The following is a 20,624-nucleotide window of genomic DNA, read 5'->3' as shown; positions in this document are numbered from 1 at the left end:
AAAAAAGTTGAATAAAAATATTATAAAATTAAAATATTGTTATAATGTAAAATTTTTAATAAAATTTTTATAATAAAATTTGAAAAGTTTGATTGTCTTTTATGTTTTATATGATCGTTTGAAAAAATTGTAATGATTAGATGAAAAAATACGGAAGATAAATTAAAAAATGCTTGTGTTTAAATACTAGCCCAACTGACTCTCCAAACGGGGCCTTAAGCATCTTGCGACTGCTTGTAACATTTTCACCCTAAATCGAATTGGATTTCAGATACAAAGGACAATCTTTTCATTCTCTCAAATAAAGATGTTTGATTTGTTTTTTCATACCTCAAGACTCATTTAGATGGTAGAAACTATGAAGATTCTCCTCAATTTTCTAATCCAAACACCTGATGAAATTCAGAGAGATAGAGACAGCATTTGCATTCCTATCTAATGTTGGGGTTAACACTACCCATTTTCACATGAATAAGCCATAATTATAGAAGCAAACATACACAATCCATGCCAACTGATAGCACAATATGCAAAGTATGAGAGAAATATAATGCCACCTTTAATTGAATTCTCATACAGTGAGATCTCATCTTCTTTTAGTTACAAACTAAAAACAAACCCAGCCGTCAATACATTTATCATACAAAACCAAAATTGAATCCATCATATACGACGACGCCTAGTTCTAATTCTCAATGGTACAAGCATGCCAAGTCTAGTCTCTTGACGATAATCTCAGTGAGTAATAAGCACAAGAATTAAGTTACACATGAAGCTTAAAGCCAAATCTTTATACATTCTTAAATGCCAATTGAAGACACTGAAGTTTTACTTTACTATTTCCTAGACGGAAATGTTAGAAAAATCAGGACAAGCCAATGGAAAAACTATCAATTTCCTTTGATGCTGTGTACTGTACAACATTTGTACATAATTTACTGCTGAAAGAATACAAATCAAAGAATGCAAAACAAAGCTATTGACTCAACTCACTTATGGCTGCTAAACAAACTATACGAAAATGAGAAGCAAAAAACAAAATTGAAGGCTAGATAAAAAAAATAATAATGAAATGAATAGAAAACAAACAAAAAACAATAAACAAAAAGGCTTCATGGTATACATCTTACATGCAAAGGAGACAATGATGTTCCAGCATGGATTGCCTTCACCAATGCCACAAAATTGCAGAGACTTTCTATGGAGAACCACCTTAGCTTCCATGTTACAGAGCTTGGACGTGTCTTTTCATAATTGCTGGCTGCCTTGCCAGCTTTGGCAGAGGAGGAGAACTCTGATGCATCACGTTTAAGAGCTAATGTCACACACAGCCTCTCTCTAGCCTCGATGACCTGGAAATGAGGTTCAGATGGGAACTAAAATATTCTCCACACCTCCAATGACTTCAAGAAGAGAAGAAAAACAGGGAAAAAAAAAGAAGTAATAAACCAATGAAGCAAGGAAAACAGCTACTAAAATTAAAAAAAGATCTCTATGTTCATGACTAGCAAGGTATATCGGAACCTTACACATTGCCATTCGATTGAACACTCAAACAAGATATTAACGAGAAAGAGAGGACTAACAATGATCATAATAATCCCCTATAACATGCTGTCACCAGCAAAATGAAGAACATAAATGTCAAACTATAAATTGGGAAAGAAAAACAACAATCTTATCAGATATCAATTGCAAGACTGCAATTTATAAACCTGGAACATGCATATAACTTAGCCAAACTAGAAACAGTACTGGACAGAAAATAGAGATCCTGCTAGTTATTAATTAAGGATTATGACATCGTATTCCCACTGGAGACCAAACAATACATTAACTAAGAAGTGAAGTCAATAGAACATGTCATGTTTCATCGATAGAAACACACACCCATACACAAAACACCACAATACACCTAGAAAACCAGAATTGCAGTAATAGAATCATGATAAAGAAAAGAAAGATCACGCCTCTTATCAATTGAGGTGGAAGTGATATATATACCTAGTAAGTGCTTATAAAGGTAAGCAAAATCATTTTTTCGATAAGATCACTGTAGACAAAATCTTGAAGAAGCATTGGTAAATTCAATAAGTTACCATCTCAGATAAGTCGACAATGGAGCAACATGAATCGAGTGAGAAATATGGGGGCCAAGATGAATCCACCGAAAGGGAGCTAAAGTGCATAAGGTCTTCAACACACACAAGCAGATGCATTCCCATCACAAATAGTGATCTTGAAAGCCATATATCCTCTGTCACATGTTAAGAGCAAGTACCAAAATGAAAAATGTATAGTAATGCAAAACTCATAAAAGTATAAATTATTTAACAGATATCCATGACTACTCTATAAAGTAGGATGTAGACTAAAAATAAGAGTTGCGCACTAGTCTCTCAAACTTGAGTTTAAAAGGAACATGCCGGTTTTTTTATTCTGTCCAAGAAATATCTGTTCCTCCACATTTGCGCACTCATGAGAAGTATATGTAACAAGTGAAGTGCCAAACAACGTTGTTGATGGTATATTGATCCAAGGGGTATCCAGTCCAAAATAGTGGCAAAATCTTGTCCTACAAATTTCTCACTTTCTTGAATCTGAGTAGATCTTGGATACAAGCATCCAAACAATACACTACATTGTTCATCAGCATGAGTTGTCGTTAATCTATCCATGAAAACAAACAACAGCTATGGATATAGACAGTCTAGAGAATCATCGCATAAAATTTGCTAAAATTACAACTGCCATTAACTTTATGGATTATGCAAGTTCTGTCAAGCCCGTTGTAGATAAGGTCACCCACTTCGTACAGAGTTGAGCAATCTCATCCAGATCAGAATTTTATTTCCCCACAGCTGAAAGAAAAAGGGTTGAGTTTGTTTTTATGGAAAAGGCTACCCATATACAATCACTGAGGCCATTGAGACAACTATGGCGTCATGGGAAAAGCATCTAATCGAACTGTGTTTTTGACAGAACAAAAAATATCCCAAAACATTTGTGACTTAAGCCCGATCAATAATGAGTATTAAATATTATCTATTATTTCAAAAATATTTACAAGACTCTTCATTGTTTGTTTTCAAAATCCTTGCCGTTATGTTCAACCGGCTTTTCATGAAGCACCAAAAATTTTGTCTTGCATTGGAAGTGAGCTATCGCATTATTCTCAGGTACATCAAATATAAATGATAATCAAGTGAACTAGTGAGAAGCAAACCTCCATTGTGGTTGCACCAGAATAGCACCATAGAATATTGGTATAAGTTCACTTTTGAACCTCCACAAATTTGTTTCTCAAACAACTCAACCTGAACCTGCTCCAAACTGCCATTTAAATTTCCAAAACCAGTCTATCATAACAAAGAAAAGGAAAAATGCATATATAACCTACAGATTTTGAAGCTAAATAAATATAGCGTAGAAATAATACAGAGGCTCACAATAATGCTAAAGCAATTTCTAAAATAATGTTGTGGGCCATAAATCACCTTTGTAAAGAACAGTTATCATTTGCCACAGAAGAATCAAAAACTTTGAAGGTACTAAATAATTGCCTTGACTTTTCAATGCTTCTAGTTATAAACAGGTACTCTGAATCCCTGTCAATGTACAACCTAACCAAAAAAACCGTTTTAGGAGAATGACAGCTTCTGTGATTATAAAAAGCACCAGAAACCACTAACCTCACAACCTGAAGTCCAAGACCAACTGAAACCTCTCTAATATCTTCAACTTTGTGGCAACCTGCTAAACTTATGATAGTTCCTGCAATAAGCCACTTCAGCAATCATTAGGCTGAAAAATCAGCAGAAGAAAGTTCACAATTGGTCAGCATCAATTGCAAAACCAATAAAAGTTACACCTCCTGCAATCATACGCTGACCTGATTGATCCCCTGCAAGACCAATGAACAGAACATACAACTTGTTTTCACTGCTCAGTACCAGACCCACCTCTCTGCATCTGGAACAATTAATATAAATTAAACATCAGAATGAGAACTTCTGTCTAGAAATTTTAAAAAAATCTCTGGATCTTGTTAGGTTCATTGAAGAGTTGACTAGAATGAATAGAAATAAGAAGTATATATAACCTTCTGAGCAATGATATCTTAGAGAACATAATCCAAGTATATAAGAATAAGAGAGTAGATATATCAATTTTTAATATAGCTTAGATATTCCAAAGCTCAAAAAGCAGCTGTATCTCACTGATTTTAGAGCTTAAGATAGTTGTTGGGTGAAAACATAGAACTGGATATCTTCCCATAGAGTACATAAATAACAGGGGTGATTCATGGCATCAATTGCAAAATTCATAAGATAAAAGCCATCTACTTATACCACTAAAGCAAAAAGTAGACTCGTCAAAAGAAAGAAGAAAAATTAGTAGCTACTCGACAAAAGAAATTCATGATGATATTAACTGCCAAATTTATGCACAGACGTATATTTTTGTAGTATTAAGCACATACTGTGTGCATTCATATATACATTCAGCTAAGGCTAGCTAAGTAAAAGAAAAGACGAAAGGAATATTTAAAGGAAAAAAATAGTACGTATTGCACATTCATTTTTCTACATATAAATATTCACCTCTCTCTATACTTGGATTGAGGCTCAAGTACACAATCACAACACATATACCGCTGACAAGTTTCATGCATGCTGGAATCTGCAATATTTGCATTGAAATAGTTCTCAACAAAACCATCATCCCCAAGCGATGCGCACCTAGACCCAGGAAATTTATGAGCATCATCCGTTGCTGGGGTTACAATTGCATTTGTCCAAGTCTGTTCAGCTCCACAAATATCCAAATTGCCATTAGATTTAAAAAACAACTCTTTCTTGCTAACCACATTATTCTCCCCTTCTAGTGGTATCACTTTTTTCTTTGATTTCCTTTTGCCTTTTCTCTTCTCCAAATAATCAGCCTCTTGGTTGAAAAATTGAGAAAGTCCATCATCTAGAGTAGCAGCAGCAGGAAATTTATTGCTCTGTGAATGGTGGAACTGTTCTAAATTTGGAGATTTCTGCATTCTGGAGGTTTGGTCATCACATGAATAAGATATACCATTTTCTCTTACATGAGGAATTTCATGTCTTTGGTCAAAACCCTTATCCTCAAAATCAATTGAAGATGAGTGCTCTTCAATATTCCTAAGATAAGATTCATTCAGTGACTTATCAACTGCAGATGTTGATTCACAGAAAGCATCATCACTACAGCTGGTATTACTATCTGATGATGCCACCGAATAAGAATCTGCGGATAGCTGCAAAATTTCCTTGACTAAGGTGTGGCGACGATGAAGAATGCCCTCTTGATAATGAGGGGGAGATCCAACGTAAGCAGAAGACAAATGAGACTCTGATATACCATCGATGGCTGATAATGGTGATATGATGACATTTTCAACCACCCCATGAGCACCTTGGATGGCAAAAACATCGGAGTGGGAACTTGTAAATTGCTGATGCTCCTCTTTCAGATCAATTCCCCCAGCCAGAAAAACCCTACCACTATTCCCCAGTGAGCTAACTTGGGTAAAGAATTGATTAGCAGGCAAACCAATAGACATATCTGCTAAGGAGTTATCAGATTCTAAAATATTTGTACTACTATCATCTCCAGAAGCTAGAACAGAGTCAGAGACATATCTCGAACTATCGCCAAGATACCTTTTACTTGACTTTTTTTTTCTATAATTCTCTTTTTCATTATGCATTGTTTGCTCAGTAGGTTTAGTTATTTCCACAAAATTCTCAGAAGCATGATCCATCCACACCCTAAACTCACGTAACCAAAAAATGGAACGCTCTTTCTTCATGAGCTCAACTCTATTCATCAAATCAGCAATTTCAGCTTCAGCATCAGACAGAACACTCTCCTCTCTGCTTCGAATCTCAGCATCACACAACACCGACTCTGGGTCAGAATACATACATGTGTTCTCTTCTTCATTCTCAAGAAAAACAAGACGGGATGCCTTTCTCTGTTGAACATAACACCATTAGATGACTGCCTTAATTAATACTAATAAAGAAGCATAAGCAACATATGAGTACAGCGTACCAAAAATTAAAACAAAAAAATACTTGATTATAAAAGGGATTGTACACAAAACATTTCAGATGGTGACAAATGCACTTCTCCCACTGAACTTCTCCAATGGGGCAGAAAAGCAGGGACAAGCGTCACATTAATTTTTTTATTAAAGAAGCAATTATTGGGCCTTGAACCTAGATCTTAAAACTCAATTATTGATTTCCATAGCACTATTAATTTTAATAAATGCATACCCTCTTTTGGTTAATGTTCCCCCCCTCCTCTTTAGCTTCATCTTTTGCAGGAGAATAAAAGCCAAAGGTGGCAGGCCGCTTCTGCCTGCTGGCAATAATAATTTGCCGTTTCCAGTACTCTCTGTTGCTGATGTGCTTGTCATCTAACTTCAACTAATCAGCATACAACAGAAAAGGGAAAGAGATACTGAGTTTAGTAGGGGCATGAAATTGAGAAAGAAAACATGAAATGCTTGCTACAAATATTATGATTAGTTAATTCCACTGCACACAACAATAACTAAATGTCACAAAAGGAAAATATTTAAACCATGCCTTACTTTATCTAGATGAGTAAAATAGCTGAATACTTGCACTCTATACCATCGAGCACAACATAATGGATTTCCTTCCAACCATAAGCTTCGTAGAGATGGAAGGCACACAAGGAACTCTATCTCTGAAAAATTGGAAATGATGTTGTAGGAAACATCAAGCCCTTCAAGTGACTTCAAATTCTCAATTCCATGCAATGTAGTTAGAGCATTGTTCCTCAAAACAAGTTTACCAATACGACAGGAGACCTGCACAGTTTGACATCATCAGTACATGGTTCCAGAGCAAATTCCTAAATTAAAAATTTAAAACAAATGGCAAAGTAGTTGGCACTCACACTAAAGATTGATGCATACCATTCAATCAGTATTTTTCCCCCCCCAAAAAAAAAAAAAAAAAAAAAAACTATTTATAAACCCAGATGAGTAAAACAATATCCGACATGGGAAATTATTAGCATTTCTAGTTAAAATTTACTAATCTAATATGACAGTATTTTGGTTTCACGCCATGCATAAAAAAAGTTGGAAAATCTTTAAGAGAAACGATATTTTTAATAGTGGATCTCATTCTTTTTCAAAAAGATTAAACGACACTTGCACACTCCATGACTGTATATAGCCTTACTCTACCTAAAGAGTTCTAATAAGCTACGCAACCAATAAAGAACACCAGAAAGGCTCCATCCTCAAAACTACAAGAAGCAACTCAGTTCAAGCTCCACATACTATGCAAGCAAATCCTAGAGTTTGAACATTGGCTTGCTCACTAAGTTGCTGAAACAGTCTAAATAAGCTTTTTATTTTCTTTTTCCCCCCCTCTAAATTTAAACATTCTGCAAGAACTTCCAGATGAATCAAGCCTGAGTTGTCCACAAGTGTGTTTTCCATATGCAAGCATAATCACAAATAACTCGCTGCAACTAATACTGAAAACCAAACACTCGAGATGAGTACATATAGGCTGGAGCTCCTTGTACACTCCCTACAATATGCACAAAAACATACACATAGCACTAAAGCTCTCTGATCAAGAATCTTACAGGCAACAAGTTGAAGAAAAGACCCAGAAATGTACTATCAGGCTAATTATATTAACGCAAGTCAAATACTTCAAGTAAATACCTCCCTGAAGTACGAAATTGATCTAAGGTTATTAAAACCAAGATCCAGGTGCTTCAATTTGGCACACTTGCGAAGGTTATCCACTTTTGCAAACTTGTTGCGGCTAAGATCAAGAGTTTCAACAGCAGGAAGAAGCTGCAAAGACTCGTCCATTAGAACCAAGCCATTACATGCACACGAAACAAAGGACAACCGGTTCCACTGGGGAGAGCCTTTTATCTCAGCAATTCTACTAGCAAAAATATGCCGTAGGGCATCCTAAATTATACACAATGTCAAAGAAAAAAGCAATTAGCTCCAGTAGCAGACAGAGTGATCATACCATTGAATTCACATATCACCCAAAAGAACAAAAAAAAAATATGTTAAATTCAAACACAGAGATTTATATTTCAGACGTACAAAACTATAAAGTAAATTGATAGCACTAAATTCAAGAACCATAAGCGCTTCGTAACATCGCTTGAAAATAAAAATAGAAACTCTAAAAATTTCAGAACTTCATACTTCTTTTACTTTACAGGACCAGAAAGCAAAATAGGTGTAGAAACTCCATTCGAGTTATGTATGCATCACATTTAATTTCCATCCACCAAACTCAAGCATTTCTAATGAATTCTGGTATGCTACATAACAATTCTAGTTCCCAAATCCAAATCCAAAATCGCATTGTGTCTTTGAATTTTCCCATTACCTTAGCATCTAAGCAAGCAGATAAACAAGCAAACAAGCTCACCGTGGAATTGTAGCATATGAGCTTTTCCAAGGTGTGCCTCAACTCCAACAACCCTCGGGCAGCGGTGGCGGACAAATCACAGCCTCTGAGCTCCAGAATCCTCAGCCTACCGAAGGGGCGCAACGACAGCGGCGTGGGGTCCCGAGACGGCGGTGGGAGAGTGGAGACTACCTTGAGCGAGGGCAAAAGGCGGAGAATCCGGCGGAGCTGCTCTAGCGCGCGGTGGTCTCCGAGGTCCGACACGTAGGCGCGGAGGTAGTCCACGGGCGTACCGGCGAGCAGGCTCTCCAATTCGTTCAGCGCCTCCAGCCGCGACTGCACGTAGTGCAAGCCCGCCGGGTTAAGCTTCAGCACGAGGGAACCTTCGAGCAGCGGACCGGTCTGCCCCTCGATGAATTCCACCAGCTTCTCCAGGTACCGATCCCCGGTCACAATCGCCATTCCTTAGGGGCGATCTTTTCTCGAGCAATTACGTTACGGTTTCTATTAACAACAATACATAAACTGTTATAAAGCAATCCTGCTCAGAGTATAAGTACATCAATGTATCCGCATATGAATGAGGGAGACAGAGAGGTAGGAAGTTTCAGAGAGAGAAAGCGAAGGGGGGTTTGGGAGGGATTGGGTAGAGAGAAACGGCCATGGCTCTCGCGTCGACAGAGAGAGACAGACGGTGTAATAATGTGTATAATGATTGGCATTATGCTTTGTCGTTTTGGAAAATCGTGATTTTTAAACAAATAATGATATCTTAGATATAAAAAGTGTGTATGAAACGGAAAATCTTGTTTTAACGGTTTTTCTTGTTTTTCCGTTAAAGTTAACACCGTTTGTTTTAACGGTTTGGCACATAAAATGAAGACATAAATGTTGAGAGAGATAGCATTCAATGTTGTTATATGATTTATTAATCTCAATAATTATAATACTTAATAGTTTATATAATAATAAGTAATTAAATATTAGTTATTATATTTTTCTCTTTCTCCTTAACATATACATGTGTATTAGGTGCATAAGACGTGAATCCCTAAGTATAATATACGTATATTATACATTTCATTAACTCAGATTATTGAGTATTTCAAATTTAAAAATCTCATATAATATATAATACAAGTGTGTTTAATCAAAATGTTTTTTTTCCCCATGGTAGTAGGACGTAGCTTCCGCTAAGTCATATTCCATACGTGGGCTTGCTATGATAGGCACGTGACAAAGATTGTGATCCTTGAGCTAATCAAGAAAGAGTAAATTCGGCCAACAATTTCAAAATATATTTTATGATTTATATATATGTTATATATAGAAAATATTATACCACAAATTTTATAAAAAGATTATGTTTTAACTTTATGTTGTCCCTGATCGACTCAACTAACAGCAAAATAAGAATTTTAATGTTGTCTCTATTGATTGTCTACAAGATGACATAAATTGATGAATTATAATACAAACATCAAACGACACATATTTTGAACTACCGTTTGTGTTCGACTTTTATTAAATTTTTCGCATACATCTTTACTAAAATTATAGATGTTATAAACATGTATTGGATTATATGATATTTTGAATTAATTTTTTTATTTTCTCCAATATGCCTTAAATTATTAAGTGACATAAATAATTTTTATAAAATATATATTATTTTTTACAAATAATTATTTCATAAAATTAGACAAACGTGTTTTGCACGTTACTCCCACCTAGTAATATAATAATAAATGTATATATGAAGAAAAGATCCTACGGAAGAACACCTGGCCTGCAAGCACTGTACGGTTCTGTGCAAAACCACTGGCTCGGCTCCTCCGCGGCTCTGCTGGTCCTCTCATGCATCCGGCCACGTCATCTTGGGATTTTCCTAAAACGATTGATCGGATTCGAAACGGAATTGTAATCTAATCGTGAATTATTTATGAATAATCCTAGATATAATATATACTTTTAGAGTGTGTATATTTTTTAAAGAAATTAAGTTTATTATTAAAAAAAATTATTATTTTATATATGAATTTTAGATTTAAAATAATATTAGATATAATTATAAATTATATAAATATCGTGTATTTTTTTTTTAAACACTGAAGTATATATTTTATATATTTTTTGAATATACGTGCATTCAATAATGAGTTTTGTTATATACAAATATAGTCGCGTACTAATCTGTATACCAATATTAATTTATTCATACTTAAAATTTAAATTAACATTGTTTTTAATAAAATATACTTTTTGACCAATCACATCATATTAGTGTACAGATTAGTATACAATTATACTTGCAACTATATTTAGGGGGGAGTTCGGTCCGGTTCGGTTCGGTCCGGGGAGGTTTTGTGGACCGGACCGAACCTATTCGGTCCAGGGTTTTCTCACCCTGGACCGGACCGAACTCCCTCAGGACCGGTTCGGTCCGGTCCTATTCGGTCCGGTCCGGTCCGGTCGGTCCATTCGGTCCAAGGTTGACTTTTTTTTTTTTTTTTTTTTTTTTATCTAATGACATTTTTTTAATACTTATGTAATTATATTGTAATATATTTAATATATATATATATAGTATACTATTATATATATATATTAGTAATATGCTAATACTATTAGTCTATTAGTAATAATACTATAACTAATAACTATATGTAATAATAACTATACTATAACTAATAACTATATGTAATAATAGTTATAGTGATAACTATATATGTAACTATATGTAATACTAATAACTAATACTATTAGTCTATTAGTACTAATAACTATACTAGTATTAATAACTATACTAGTACTAATACTATAACTAATAACTATATGTAATGATAGTAATACTATATGTAATACTATATTAAATAATAGTAATACTCTTATTACTAATATTCTATGTAGTTATAGTGATTTAATACATATTATAACTATAGTCTATATTAGACTATTAATATTTTTTTATACCATATATAATTATATAATTAATTATATACAACTATTATATAAATAATATATATAAATATATTTTTTTTTAATTTCTATTCGGTCCGGTTCGGTTCGGTCCGGGGTGAAAAACTCCCGGACCGGGACCGGACCGAATCCTCTCGGTCCCTTAAAAATTGGACCGGACCGGACCGGTCCCAATTCGGTCCGGTTCGGTTCGGTCCAAACAGTGCCGGTCCGGTCGGTTTTGCCGGTCCGGACCGGCCGATACTCACCCCTAACTATATTTTTTCTTCTATAATTATAAAATCATTTCTTTTGAAGAAGTGTACGAAACCTAAATAATCTTCAATTAATTTTTACTACAATTTTTGTGTTTATCCGTGACGGGTGGATGGTTGCTTGAATTTTCCAATACGTCATTGAAGTGACTTTGATAAGAGAGATGGTATTGGTTTCTTTATATGCATATGCAAAATCATTTTTTTTTTTTTAAGATTAACTTTGTCGTTCAAGAAAATACACATTAGATTATGCATCTTTGGGCCAAAATAATAATATTATTATTAATTTTTTGCCAATAATTATTTTTCTTTTTTAGATTTCATAATTAGCACCCACTACAAATTCTATTATTTAACCTGTACTCAGAAACATCAATTTCATATATCAAAATAATCAAATTTATATATACACCAAAAATATTAGCGTGTGCTCAAAAACAATTTGTATTAACATGTGTTCAAAAATAGTTTGTATCATCAATTTAATACAAATTTCATTTATCAAAATCAATTTAATACAAATTTCAAAAAGTTGATTTTAATACAAATTCATACATTTAATACAAATTCCTTCAAGTTGTTTAGAATACAAATTTCCATAACCAAAACCAATACCAAGTAGTCAAAACAAGCAACAAATCTACCAAAATGGAATACAAGTTGTAACAACCCACTAGAAATTCAATTGTGAAATTTCTATTAACTTTAGGAACCTCGTGAAAACCCCATAAGTTTTCACGAATCCATTAATCGTATATGTTTTTGTCTAACTACATAGTTAGTGTTATTATTTACTATGGTATTAGAAGTGTGTTTTTGATTATTGGAGATAGTTAGAAGTGTCAAAATGTATTATGATTCGTGCCATTAGACTCGGAGGGTTATTTAAAGTCTTATGGCGCAATAACATTTTTTCATATTTTCGGACAAAACTTTTGTTCAAAACTGTAGATATTATTGGATAAAAAGAAATATCTTGAGGTAATTTTCATGAATATTATTGGGTAAAAATATTTTGAGTTGATTTTTATAGATATTATTAGATAAAAATATCTTAAGTTGATTTTTTGTAGATACTATTAGATAGAATATTATGAGATAATCTTTTATAGATATTTTGGGTAGAAGAAAACTACATTCAACTCTCAACTCCAGCCTCATATCTTCCATATCTCATCCATAAGTATCTCCAGCCACCTCTCCCCACGAAATTATCTTCATTTACACTTTCCATTGAAAGAATATCAAACACACTCTCTCAGACAGCTTTTAGGAAGTCTTTTGCACACCCATTTCGAAGCTTTTGTAAGTGTTTTATCATAAAGTCTCCTTCATATAAGTTGTTCCTTTTTTAGTCTAGTTTATATGGATATCTTATTTGCCCCATTTGAAAATTATTTGGTCAGTCAAATATTGTGTAAACTATAGAAAGGTCATTCTGGGAGATAAACTGGAGAATATGTTATAGTCTGGAGTTTTTGACCAAGCTAATGGATAGATATTGGTCCGAAATTTTTATGGAGTATTGTTAACATGTATATGTGACTATTGGTTGAGGATTTTTGCATGATTAAAGGTTTTGATGAAATATTTTCTTAGATTTAGAAACTTAGAAACTAGAAGAAGAAAAACAGTTTCTGTTTTGAGAAAGTTTAACTCTTTGGTGGTCTAAACCTATTCTAATGACTTTAATAATTTTATTGGAGGATCCTAAGTATCTTATATACATGTTATATTATTATTTTGAAGATATTTGATGTTAGTTTCAAAGATATGAAATTTTATGCAAAGAGATATTCAAATAAGCCAAAGTGTGGATATTCTTGGATAAATTTATGTTTTGGTTAATTTCTAACCATGTGATATTGAATTAGAAGCTTATATATGTTTTAGGATATCTTTTTAAACCATGTGATGGTTTGGTTTGAAAATCATATATTTATAAGTCATAGATCAAGAGATTTATCAAAACTAGTTGAGGAAAAAGTTTCTGTTTTTGGACTAAGTGTAAAACCAAAAACTCCAAATGTTATTTTGTGATTTTAGTGACTTTAGTTTGATGATTTAAAGCATATTTTATATTAGAATGATATTATGAATATGTTAGAAGTAAGATTTGATTTTTGAAATTCTTGGAGATGTTTTGATTTAAGGTCAAAACTTGTAATTCAAGTGCTTGGATCTTTTTACAAAAAAGTTTGGTGTTGATTATTAGCTTTTTCTAAATGGATGTTTTAAGTATGGTTTTGAACTTAGGATTGGAAGATGTTTGTTGCAAAATTTTGGTTTAAGCATGAGTTTTGAAGTTGGAAGGAATTGCAACAAAAATCAAGGGAAATGGCCTATGGATGTTTCGGCCATAGTGTGTTCTTCATAGTTATGTTTTGTTTTAAATTTTTCTGAGTTGATATTTAAGTTTAGGACAAAATTTACATGAGGAATGTAAATTTTAGAAACTTTTGGAGTTAGTATGCAAAATCTTTAAGTTATGGGTAAAACGGTCATTTTCCCACATGTAGAGAGTAAAATGAAAATTTTACTCTTTAAGTTAGTATTTTTCATATTTTAAATATTTAGTGATTTAGTTCTAACTTTTAGAATCACTAATTACAGTTCCTCGTGGTCGCACTTGAAGTTTTATAAGAAACGCGGAAATCGAGGTAAGTTAGCTTTTAACTTACTAGCAGTCTGCTGTGTATGTGTGCTAAGTAAAGGAACTACAGTGTATGTATGTATGTTATTATATATGTCATGCCATGCCAAGTTATCACGTAATTATCTATTATATAGAATTTATTCTGTCGTCAATTTTTATCTGTTACATAATATATTCTGTCATGTATTACTGTACCTTACAAGTACGTCATGCTAAGTATGCCATCTATTACATGTATGTCAAGTCATGTAATATTTACTGTTGTAAATATGACATGTTAAATATGTTGTCTATTATATGTTATGCAATGTTACGAAATATTTCTATCTCAAGTTGGTCATGTATTTCAAGTTATATTCAAGTCAAGTTATGTTACGTCAGGGCTTCAGTCATTTCGTATTCCAGTCACGTTTCATCTTGATTACTTATGTATGGGGTCACAGCAATTGTGACGCATACACTACGTGAGACACATCAATTGTGTCACGTAGAATACATGGGGCCACAACAACTGTGGAGTATGTATTTAAGCAGTTAAAGAATAAGTTTCCGTAGAATACATGGGGTCACAACAACTGTGGAGTATGTATTTACACGTAGAATACATGAGGCCACAACAACTGTGGAGTATGTATTTTTCATGTTAAGTCAAGTTTGTGTAGAATACATGGGGCCACAACAACTGTGGAGTATGTATTTTTCATGTTAAGTCAAGTTTCAGATCAAGTTCATGTCAAGTCAAGTTCAGTTCATGTTTCAATTTAAGTTATGTCAATTATGCTATGTTGTACGCCAAGTTATGCTTTAATTACTTATGAATTTGATTATACATTTATGTTTTTACTGTCATGCATGCATCATTAGCTTGTGTGGAAGTTTTTTGTTAACTTACTGAGATTTGTAATCAAATCTCACTTTGGTAGTCCCAACTACCATTCCCCCCGAATGGTAGATCTTGTTACAGGACCTGAAGGAGAATTAGGAGAGCTGATCAACTAGACACAGTTGACTAAGCGACGGTGCGACGTCAATGTTAATATAGTAGTTAACGTAAATTACTACTTGTACAATGGAGTTGCATTTTTAGTATTTTTCAAATCATAACCATTTTGGACTAGTGTTGTGATCTACTCAATAGGTCTTTATGTATGAAGTATGTTTTAAGCATTTGGGATATTTTCAATTTGGTGCATAGTATTGCTAAAGAAAAAAATTATCCGCTGCGAATATTGCATAATGTTATATGCATGTTAGGAACATTGCATCTTGCATGTCTCGATGCTTCAAATGTCCGTCCGATCCCAAACGAAATTTGGGGGCGTCACACAAGTAATCTAGAATATAATCAGTAGCTCCACCACACAATCAAAACAAGCAACAGTTCCACCAAAATTTTCACCGCAAATACTAAGTAGCAGCTCCACTAGCAACCAATAGCTACAAGTTTTCCAACAGCTCCACCACTAGTAAGCACCACCACCACGAACAACAAAATTAATCCAATCGAAACTACCCACTAGCAACCAACCACCAACAAAATACAATTCTATCAAGAGGTACAAAAAATGATTTCCATTTTATAGCAACCAGCAATAAGACAATACCGAAAACATGTTACCACACAGTCAAAACAAATTTATCAAAATCATCCAAAACCAAGTATACAACTATGTATGAGATATGACTATACTTTTTTATTTCTCAATGATTTCCATTTAAAGATTAAGGAAATACTCTTACTATATAGAATTTATGGAATCAATATACAATTTCATAATTTCTATATCTTTTTTTCTCTTCTTAAAAGTTACTAATTCAAATATTTCTTCTTGAACCTTAATTTTCATTTCAAGTAGTAACTCAGATCTATCATTGTCAAAATTCATTATTGATTTTCTTCTCTCCATCATATAAGTCTTCCTATCATCTTTCATTGCCTTAAGACTTCATTAAATTCATTATCTTGTCTTTCCTTATATTTTCTTTGTTTCTCTCTTTTTTTTAGCCTTCTTGCCCGGAGGTCTGTAACAATTCACGGGCATATTTTCCATGTCTTCCTCTAATTGTATTGAGTTTAGAGTAATACCTAAACGTGAGACATTGTCTTTTTTTCTTATGAGTTCCATGTGTGTTTGCTATTTCGGTTGGTGTTTTAAAAGATTCCAACAATAATCTATGTTGAAGTTGGTTTTTTGGGTTTCTTAGTATAAAAATTTTTGCCGTATCAATCTACAAAATAGTGGAACAATCAGTACGCTCTGTCATTACAAATGCTTAATAATTAGAACAATAAAACATTGAATAAACTATTATACCTTGTTTAGCTCAGTCGTACTGTTTGGATGCATTCCTTCAACATGGGTCATAGAATCACAAAATTTATCGACACATTTTTGAATGCTTGACCACAAATTGGTCAAAGAGAGTACAGATCATTCTTGACTGTTAGGTTTTTTTTATAGGTAGAGTAGTAATCATAAATCCTACTCCACAATTGTGTGGAGGTTTGGTCAATCCTCCGTATGAAATCTATATTAATATTAAGCCAAGCTGAAACGAGAAGAGTATCTTCATCTACTGTAAATGACACACCCCGCTAGGATTTTTGTTTAGGTGCCCTTTCTTACCCCAATATGTGGTTTGGACAAAAACATTTGCAGTATCCATAGGGGGTTATGAATACCACGCTCACCACTTTCCAACAGTGTGGTGAAGAAGAGATCCTTATCAATTAAAGTATTCATTATTCAATAAAATATTGAATGACAAAATGTTACTAAAACAGCACATTAAAACAACACCATTATATTGAAGGACAAAGTGTTCCTCCTTCAACAGTATCAATTAATGTACTCATAGTCATATTGGCATTTAAAACAACACATTATAATAGAGGATTAGCAAAATCAATAGCAAATTACAATCAAACATATTCAAAACAACTACTAAAAAAATCTCAAAATTAAAAGCAATTTCCTAACAGGAATTCCAAGCCAATCAAAATAGGCCAAACATTGCAATGATATGTAACAGCCGGCTAGAAATTCAATTGTAGAATTTCTATTGATTTTAGGAATCTCGTGAAGATTTTATAAGTTTTCACGAATCCATTAATCGTATAGGTTTTTGTCTAACTACATAGTTAGTGTTATTATTTACTATGGTATTCAAAATGTATTTTTGATTATTGGAGATAGTTAGAAGTGTCAAAATGTATTATGGTTTGTGTCATTAGACTCGGAGGGTTATTTAAGGTCTTATGGCGCAATAACACTTTTTCATATTTTCGGACGAAACGTCTGTTCAAAACTGTAGATATTATTGGATAAAAATATCTTAAACTAATTTTGTGTATATCATTGGATAAAAATATTTTAAGCTAATTTCGTGGATATTATTGGATAAAAATATCTTGAGTTGATTTTTGTAGATATTATTATATAAGAGAGTCCTACACTCCACTCTCACTCCGGGTAAGAGAGTCCTACACTTAACTCTCACTTCGGGTAAGAGAGTCCTACACTTAACTCTCACTCCAGCCTCATCTCTTCCATATCTCATCCATAAGTATCTCCAGCCACCCCTCCCCACGAAATTATCTTCATTTACACTTTTCATTAAAAGAATATCAAACACTCTCTCTCGGACAGCTTTTAGGAGTTCTTTTGCACGCCCATTTCGAAGCTTTTGTAAGTGTTTTATCATAAAGTCTCCTTCATATAAGTTGTTCCTTTTTTAGTCTAGTTTACGTGGATATCATATTTGTCCCATTTGAAAATCATTTGGTCAGTCAAATATTATGTAAACTATAGAAAGGTCATTCTGGGAGATAAACTGGAGAATGTGTTATAGTTTGGAGTTTTTGACCAAGCTAATGGATAGATATGGGTCCGAAATTTTTATAGAGTATTTTTAACATGTGTATATGATTATTGGTTGAGGATTTTTGCATGATTAAAGGTTTTAATGAAATATTTTCTTAGATTTAGAAACTTAGAAACTGGAAGAGGAAAAATAGTTTCTGTTTTGAGAAAGTTTAACTCTTTGGTGGTCTAAACCTATTCCAATGACTTTGATAATTTTATTGGAGGATCCTAAACATCTTATATACATGTTATATTATTATTTTGAAGATATTTGATTTTAGTTTCAAAGATATAAAATTTTATGCAAAAAGATATTCAAATAAGCCAAAGTGTGGATGTTCTTGGCTAAATTTATGTTTTGGTTAATTTTTAACCATGTGATCTTGAATTAGAAGCTTATATATATTTTAGGACATATTTTTAAACCATGTGATAGTTTGGTTTGAAAATCACATATTTATAAGTCATAGATCAAAAGGTTGATCAAAACAAGTTGGAAACAAAAATCAATAGAAATAGCATATGGGAATTTCGGCCCTATGGAGTTTTAATAGTTGTGATTAGTTTTAAATTTTTCTAAATTGATATTTGAGTTGAGGATAAAATTTACATGAGGCATGTGAATTTTGGTGACTTTTGGAGTTAGTATGCAAAATCCTTAAGTTATAGGTAAAACGGTCATTTTCCTACAAATAGAGAGTAAAATAGAAATTTTACTCTTTAAGTTAGTATTTTTCATATTTCAAGTTATTAGTGATTTAATGTTAATTTTTAGAATCACTAATTACAGTTCCTCGTGATCGCGCTTGAGGTTTTATAAGAAACGCAGAAATCGAGATAAGTTAGCTTTTAACTTACTAGCAATCTACTGTGTATGTGTGCTAAGTAAAGGAACTACACTGTATGTATGTATGTTATCATATATGTCATGCCATGCCAAGTTATCACGTAATTGTCTATTATACAGAATTTATTCTGTCATCAATTTTTATCTGTTACATAATATATTTTGTCATGTATGACTGTACATTACAAGTATGTCATGTTAAATATGTTGTCTATTATATGTTATGTCATGTTACGAAATATTTCTATCTCAAGTTAGTCATGTATTTCAAGTTATGTTCAAATCACGTTATGTTATGTCAGGGCTCCAGTCATTTCGTATTCCAGTCACGTTTCATCTTGAGTAAATTCAGTTTGTGTAGAATACATGGGGCCACAACAACTGTAGAGTATGTATTTAACTGCATTGTGATGTGTATAATACATGGGGCCACAACAACTGTGGAGTATATAGTTTTCATGTTAAGTCAAGTTTGTGTAGAATAGATGGGGCCACAACAACTGTGGAATATGTATTTTTCATGTTAAGTCAAGTTTGTGTAGAATATATGGGGCCACAACAACTATGGAGTATGTATTTTTCATGTTAAGTCAAGTTTCAGAACAAGTTCATGATAAGTCAAGTTTCAGATCAAGTTCATGTCAAGTCAAGTTCAGTTCATGTTTCAATTTAACTTATGTCAATTATGTTATATTGTACGCCAAGTTATACTTTAATTACTTATGAATTTGATTATGCATTTATAGTTTTACTGTCATCCATGCATCATTAGCTTGTGTGGAAGTTTTTTGTTAACTTACTGAGATTTGTAATCAAATCTCACTTTGGTAGTCCCAACTACTATTCCCCCCGAATGGTAGATCTTGTTACAGGACCTGAAGGAGAATCAGGAGCTGATCAACTAGACACAGTTGACTAAGCGACGGTGCGACATCAATGTTAATATAGTAATTAACGTAAATTACTACTTGTACGATTGAGTTGCATCTGTAGTATTTTTTGGATCATAACCATTTTGGACTAGTATTGTGATCTTAGTTGTTCAATGAGTTTTTATGTATGAAGTATGTTTTAATCATTTAGGATATTTTCAATTTGGTGCATAGTATTGCTAAAGAAAAAATTTATCCGCTGCGAATATTGCATATTGTTAGATGCATGTTATGAACATTGCATCTTATATGTCATGAACGGGGGCAGGTAACTTTGTATTGCATGTCTCGACGCTTCAAATGTTCGTCCGATCCCAAATAGAATTTGGGAGCATCACATGATACACCAAACATTTTTTAAGGAACCACAAGCTAATTAAATAATAGCAGCATAGTAATTATACCAAACATTTTTTATGATACACCACATACTAATTAAATCCATAAAATTCTAATGATACACCACATGCTAATTACACCAAACATTTCTGATGATAAACTAAACATTGTGATTATATCCATACATGAATTTCATACAGCTCCAGAAGTAAGTTATAGATATTTACATAGGTGCAAAAAATCGAAACCCTAATCTAAAACCAAGAATAGAAAATTGAAA

At 33.1% G+C, this 20,624-nt stretch overlaps 1 protein-coding gene across 12 annotated transcripts; it reads right to left on the bottom strand.

The window, feature by feature from the left end:
- Nucleotides 1-879: 879 nt before the first annotated feature.
- Nucleotides 880-9,194, bottom strand: LOC122296222. Of its 12 annotated transcripts, none has more exons than XM_043105750.1 (11): nt 8,490-9,193; nt 7,754-8,011; nt 6,635-6,877; nt 6,315-6,467; nt 4,605-6,007; nt 3,872-3,972; nt 3,693-3,774; nt 3,498-3,623; nt 3,227-3,333; nt 2,100-2,257; nt 880-1,352 (listed from the first exon to the last, which is right to left on the bottom strand). In XM_043105750.1, exons 1-11 carry the CDS (start codon nt 8,928-8,930, stop codon nt 1,113-1,115), a joined length of 3,312 nt encoding a protein of 1,103 aa, XP_042961684.1. In that variant the 5' UTR covers nt 8,931-9,193; the 3' UTR covers nt 880-1,112. The 12 variants fall into 12 exon arrangements, with proteins under 12 accessions (XP_042961684.1, XP_042961685.1, XP_042961686.1 ...); XM_043105751.1 differs by having other exon boundaries at nt 3,893-3,972; nt 8,490-9,192; XM_043105754.1 differs by having other exon boundaries at nt 1,208-1,403; nt 8,490-9,194.
- Between the last annotated feature and the right edge of the window lie 11,430 nt (nt 9,195-20,624).

This window comes from Carya illinoinensis, chromosome 15 (assembly GCF_018687715.1).
Source record: "Carya illinoinensis cultivar Pawnee chromosome 15, C.illinoinensisPawnee_v1, whole genome shotgun sequence".
NCBI classification, from domain to species: Eukaryota; Viridiplantae; Streptophyta; class Magnoliopsida; order Fagales; family Juglandaceae; genus Carya; species Carya illinoinensis.
The sequence above is the reverse complement of the archived record's forward strand: the minus strand, read 5'-3'. Positions and strand labels throughout refer to the sequence as shown.

Coding starts and splice junctions, on each gene's coding strand:
- LOC122296222 (XM_043105750.1), bottom strand. CDS start 8,930: ATGGCGATTGTGACCGGGGATCGGTACCTGGAGAAGCTGGTGGAATTC. Junction 8,012..8,489: donor TCATATGCTACAATTCCACG/GTGAGCTTGTTT, acceptor TGTATAATTTAG/GATGCCCTACGGCATATTTT. Junction 6,468..6,634: donor ATTTTACTCATCTAGATAAA/GTAAGGCATGGT, acceptor TATGCTGATTAG/TTGAAGTTAGATGACAAGCA.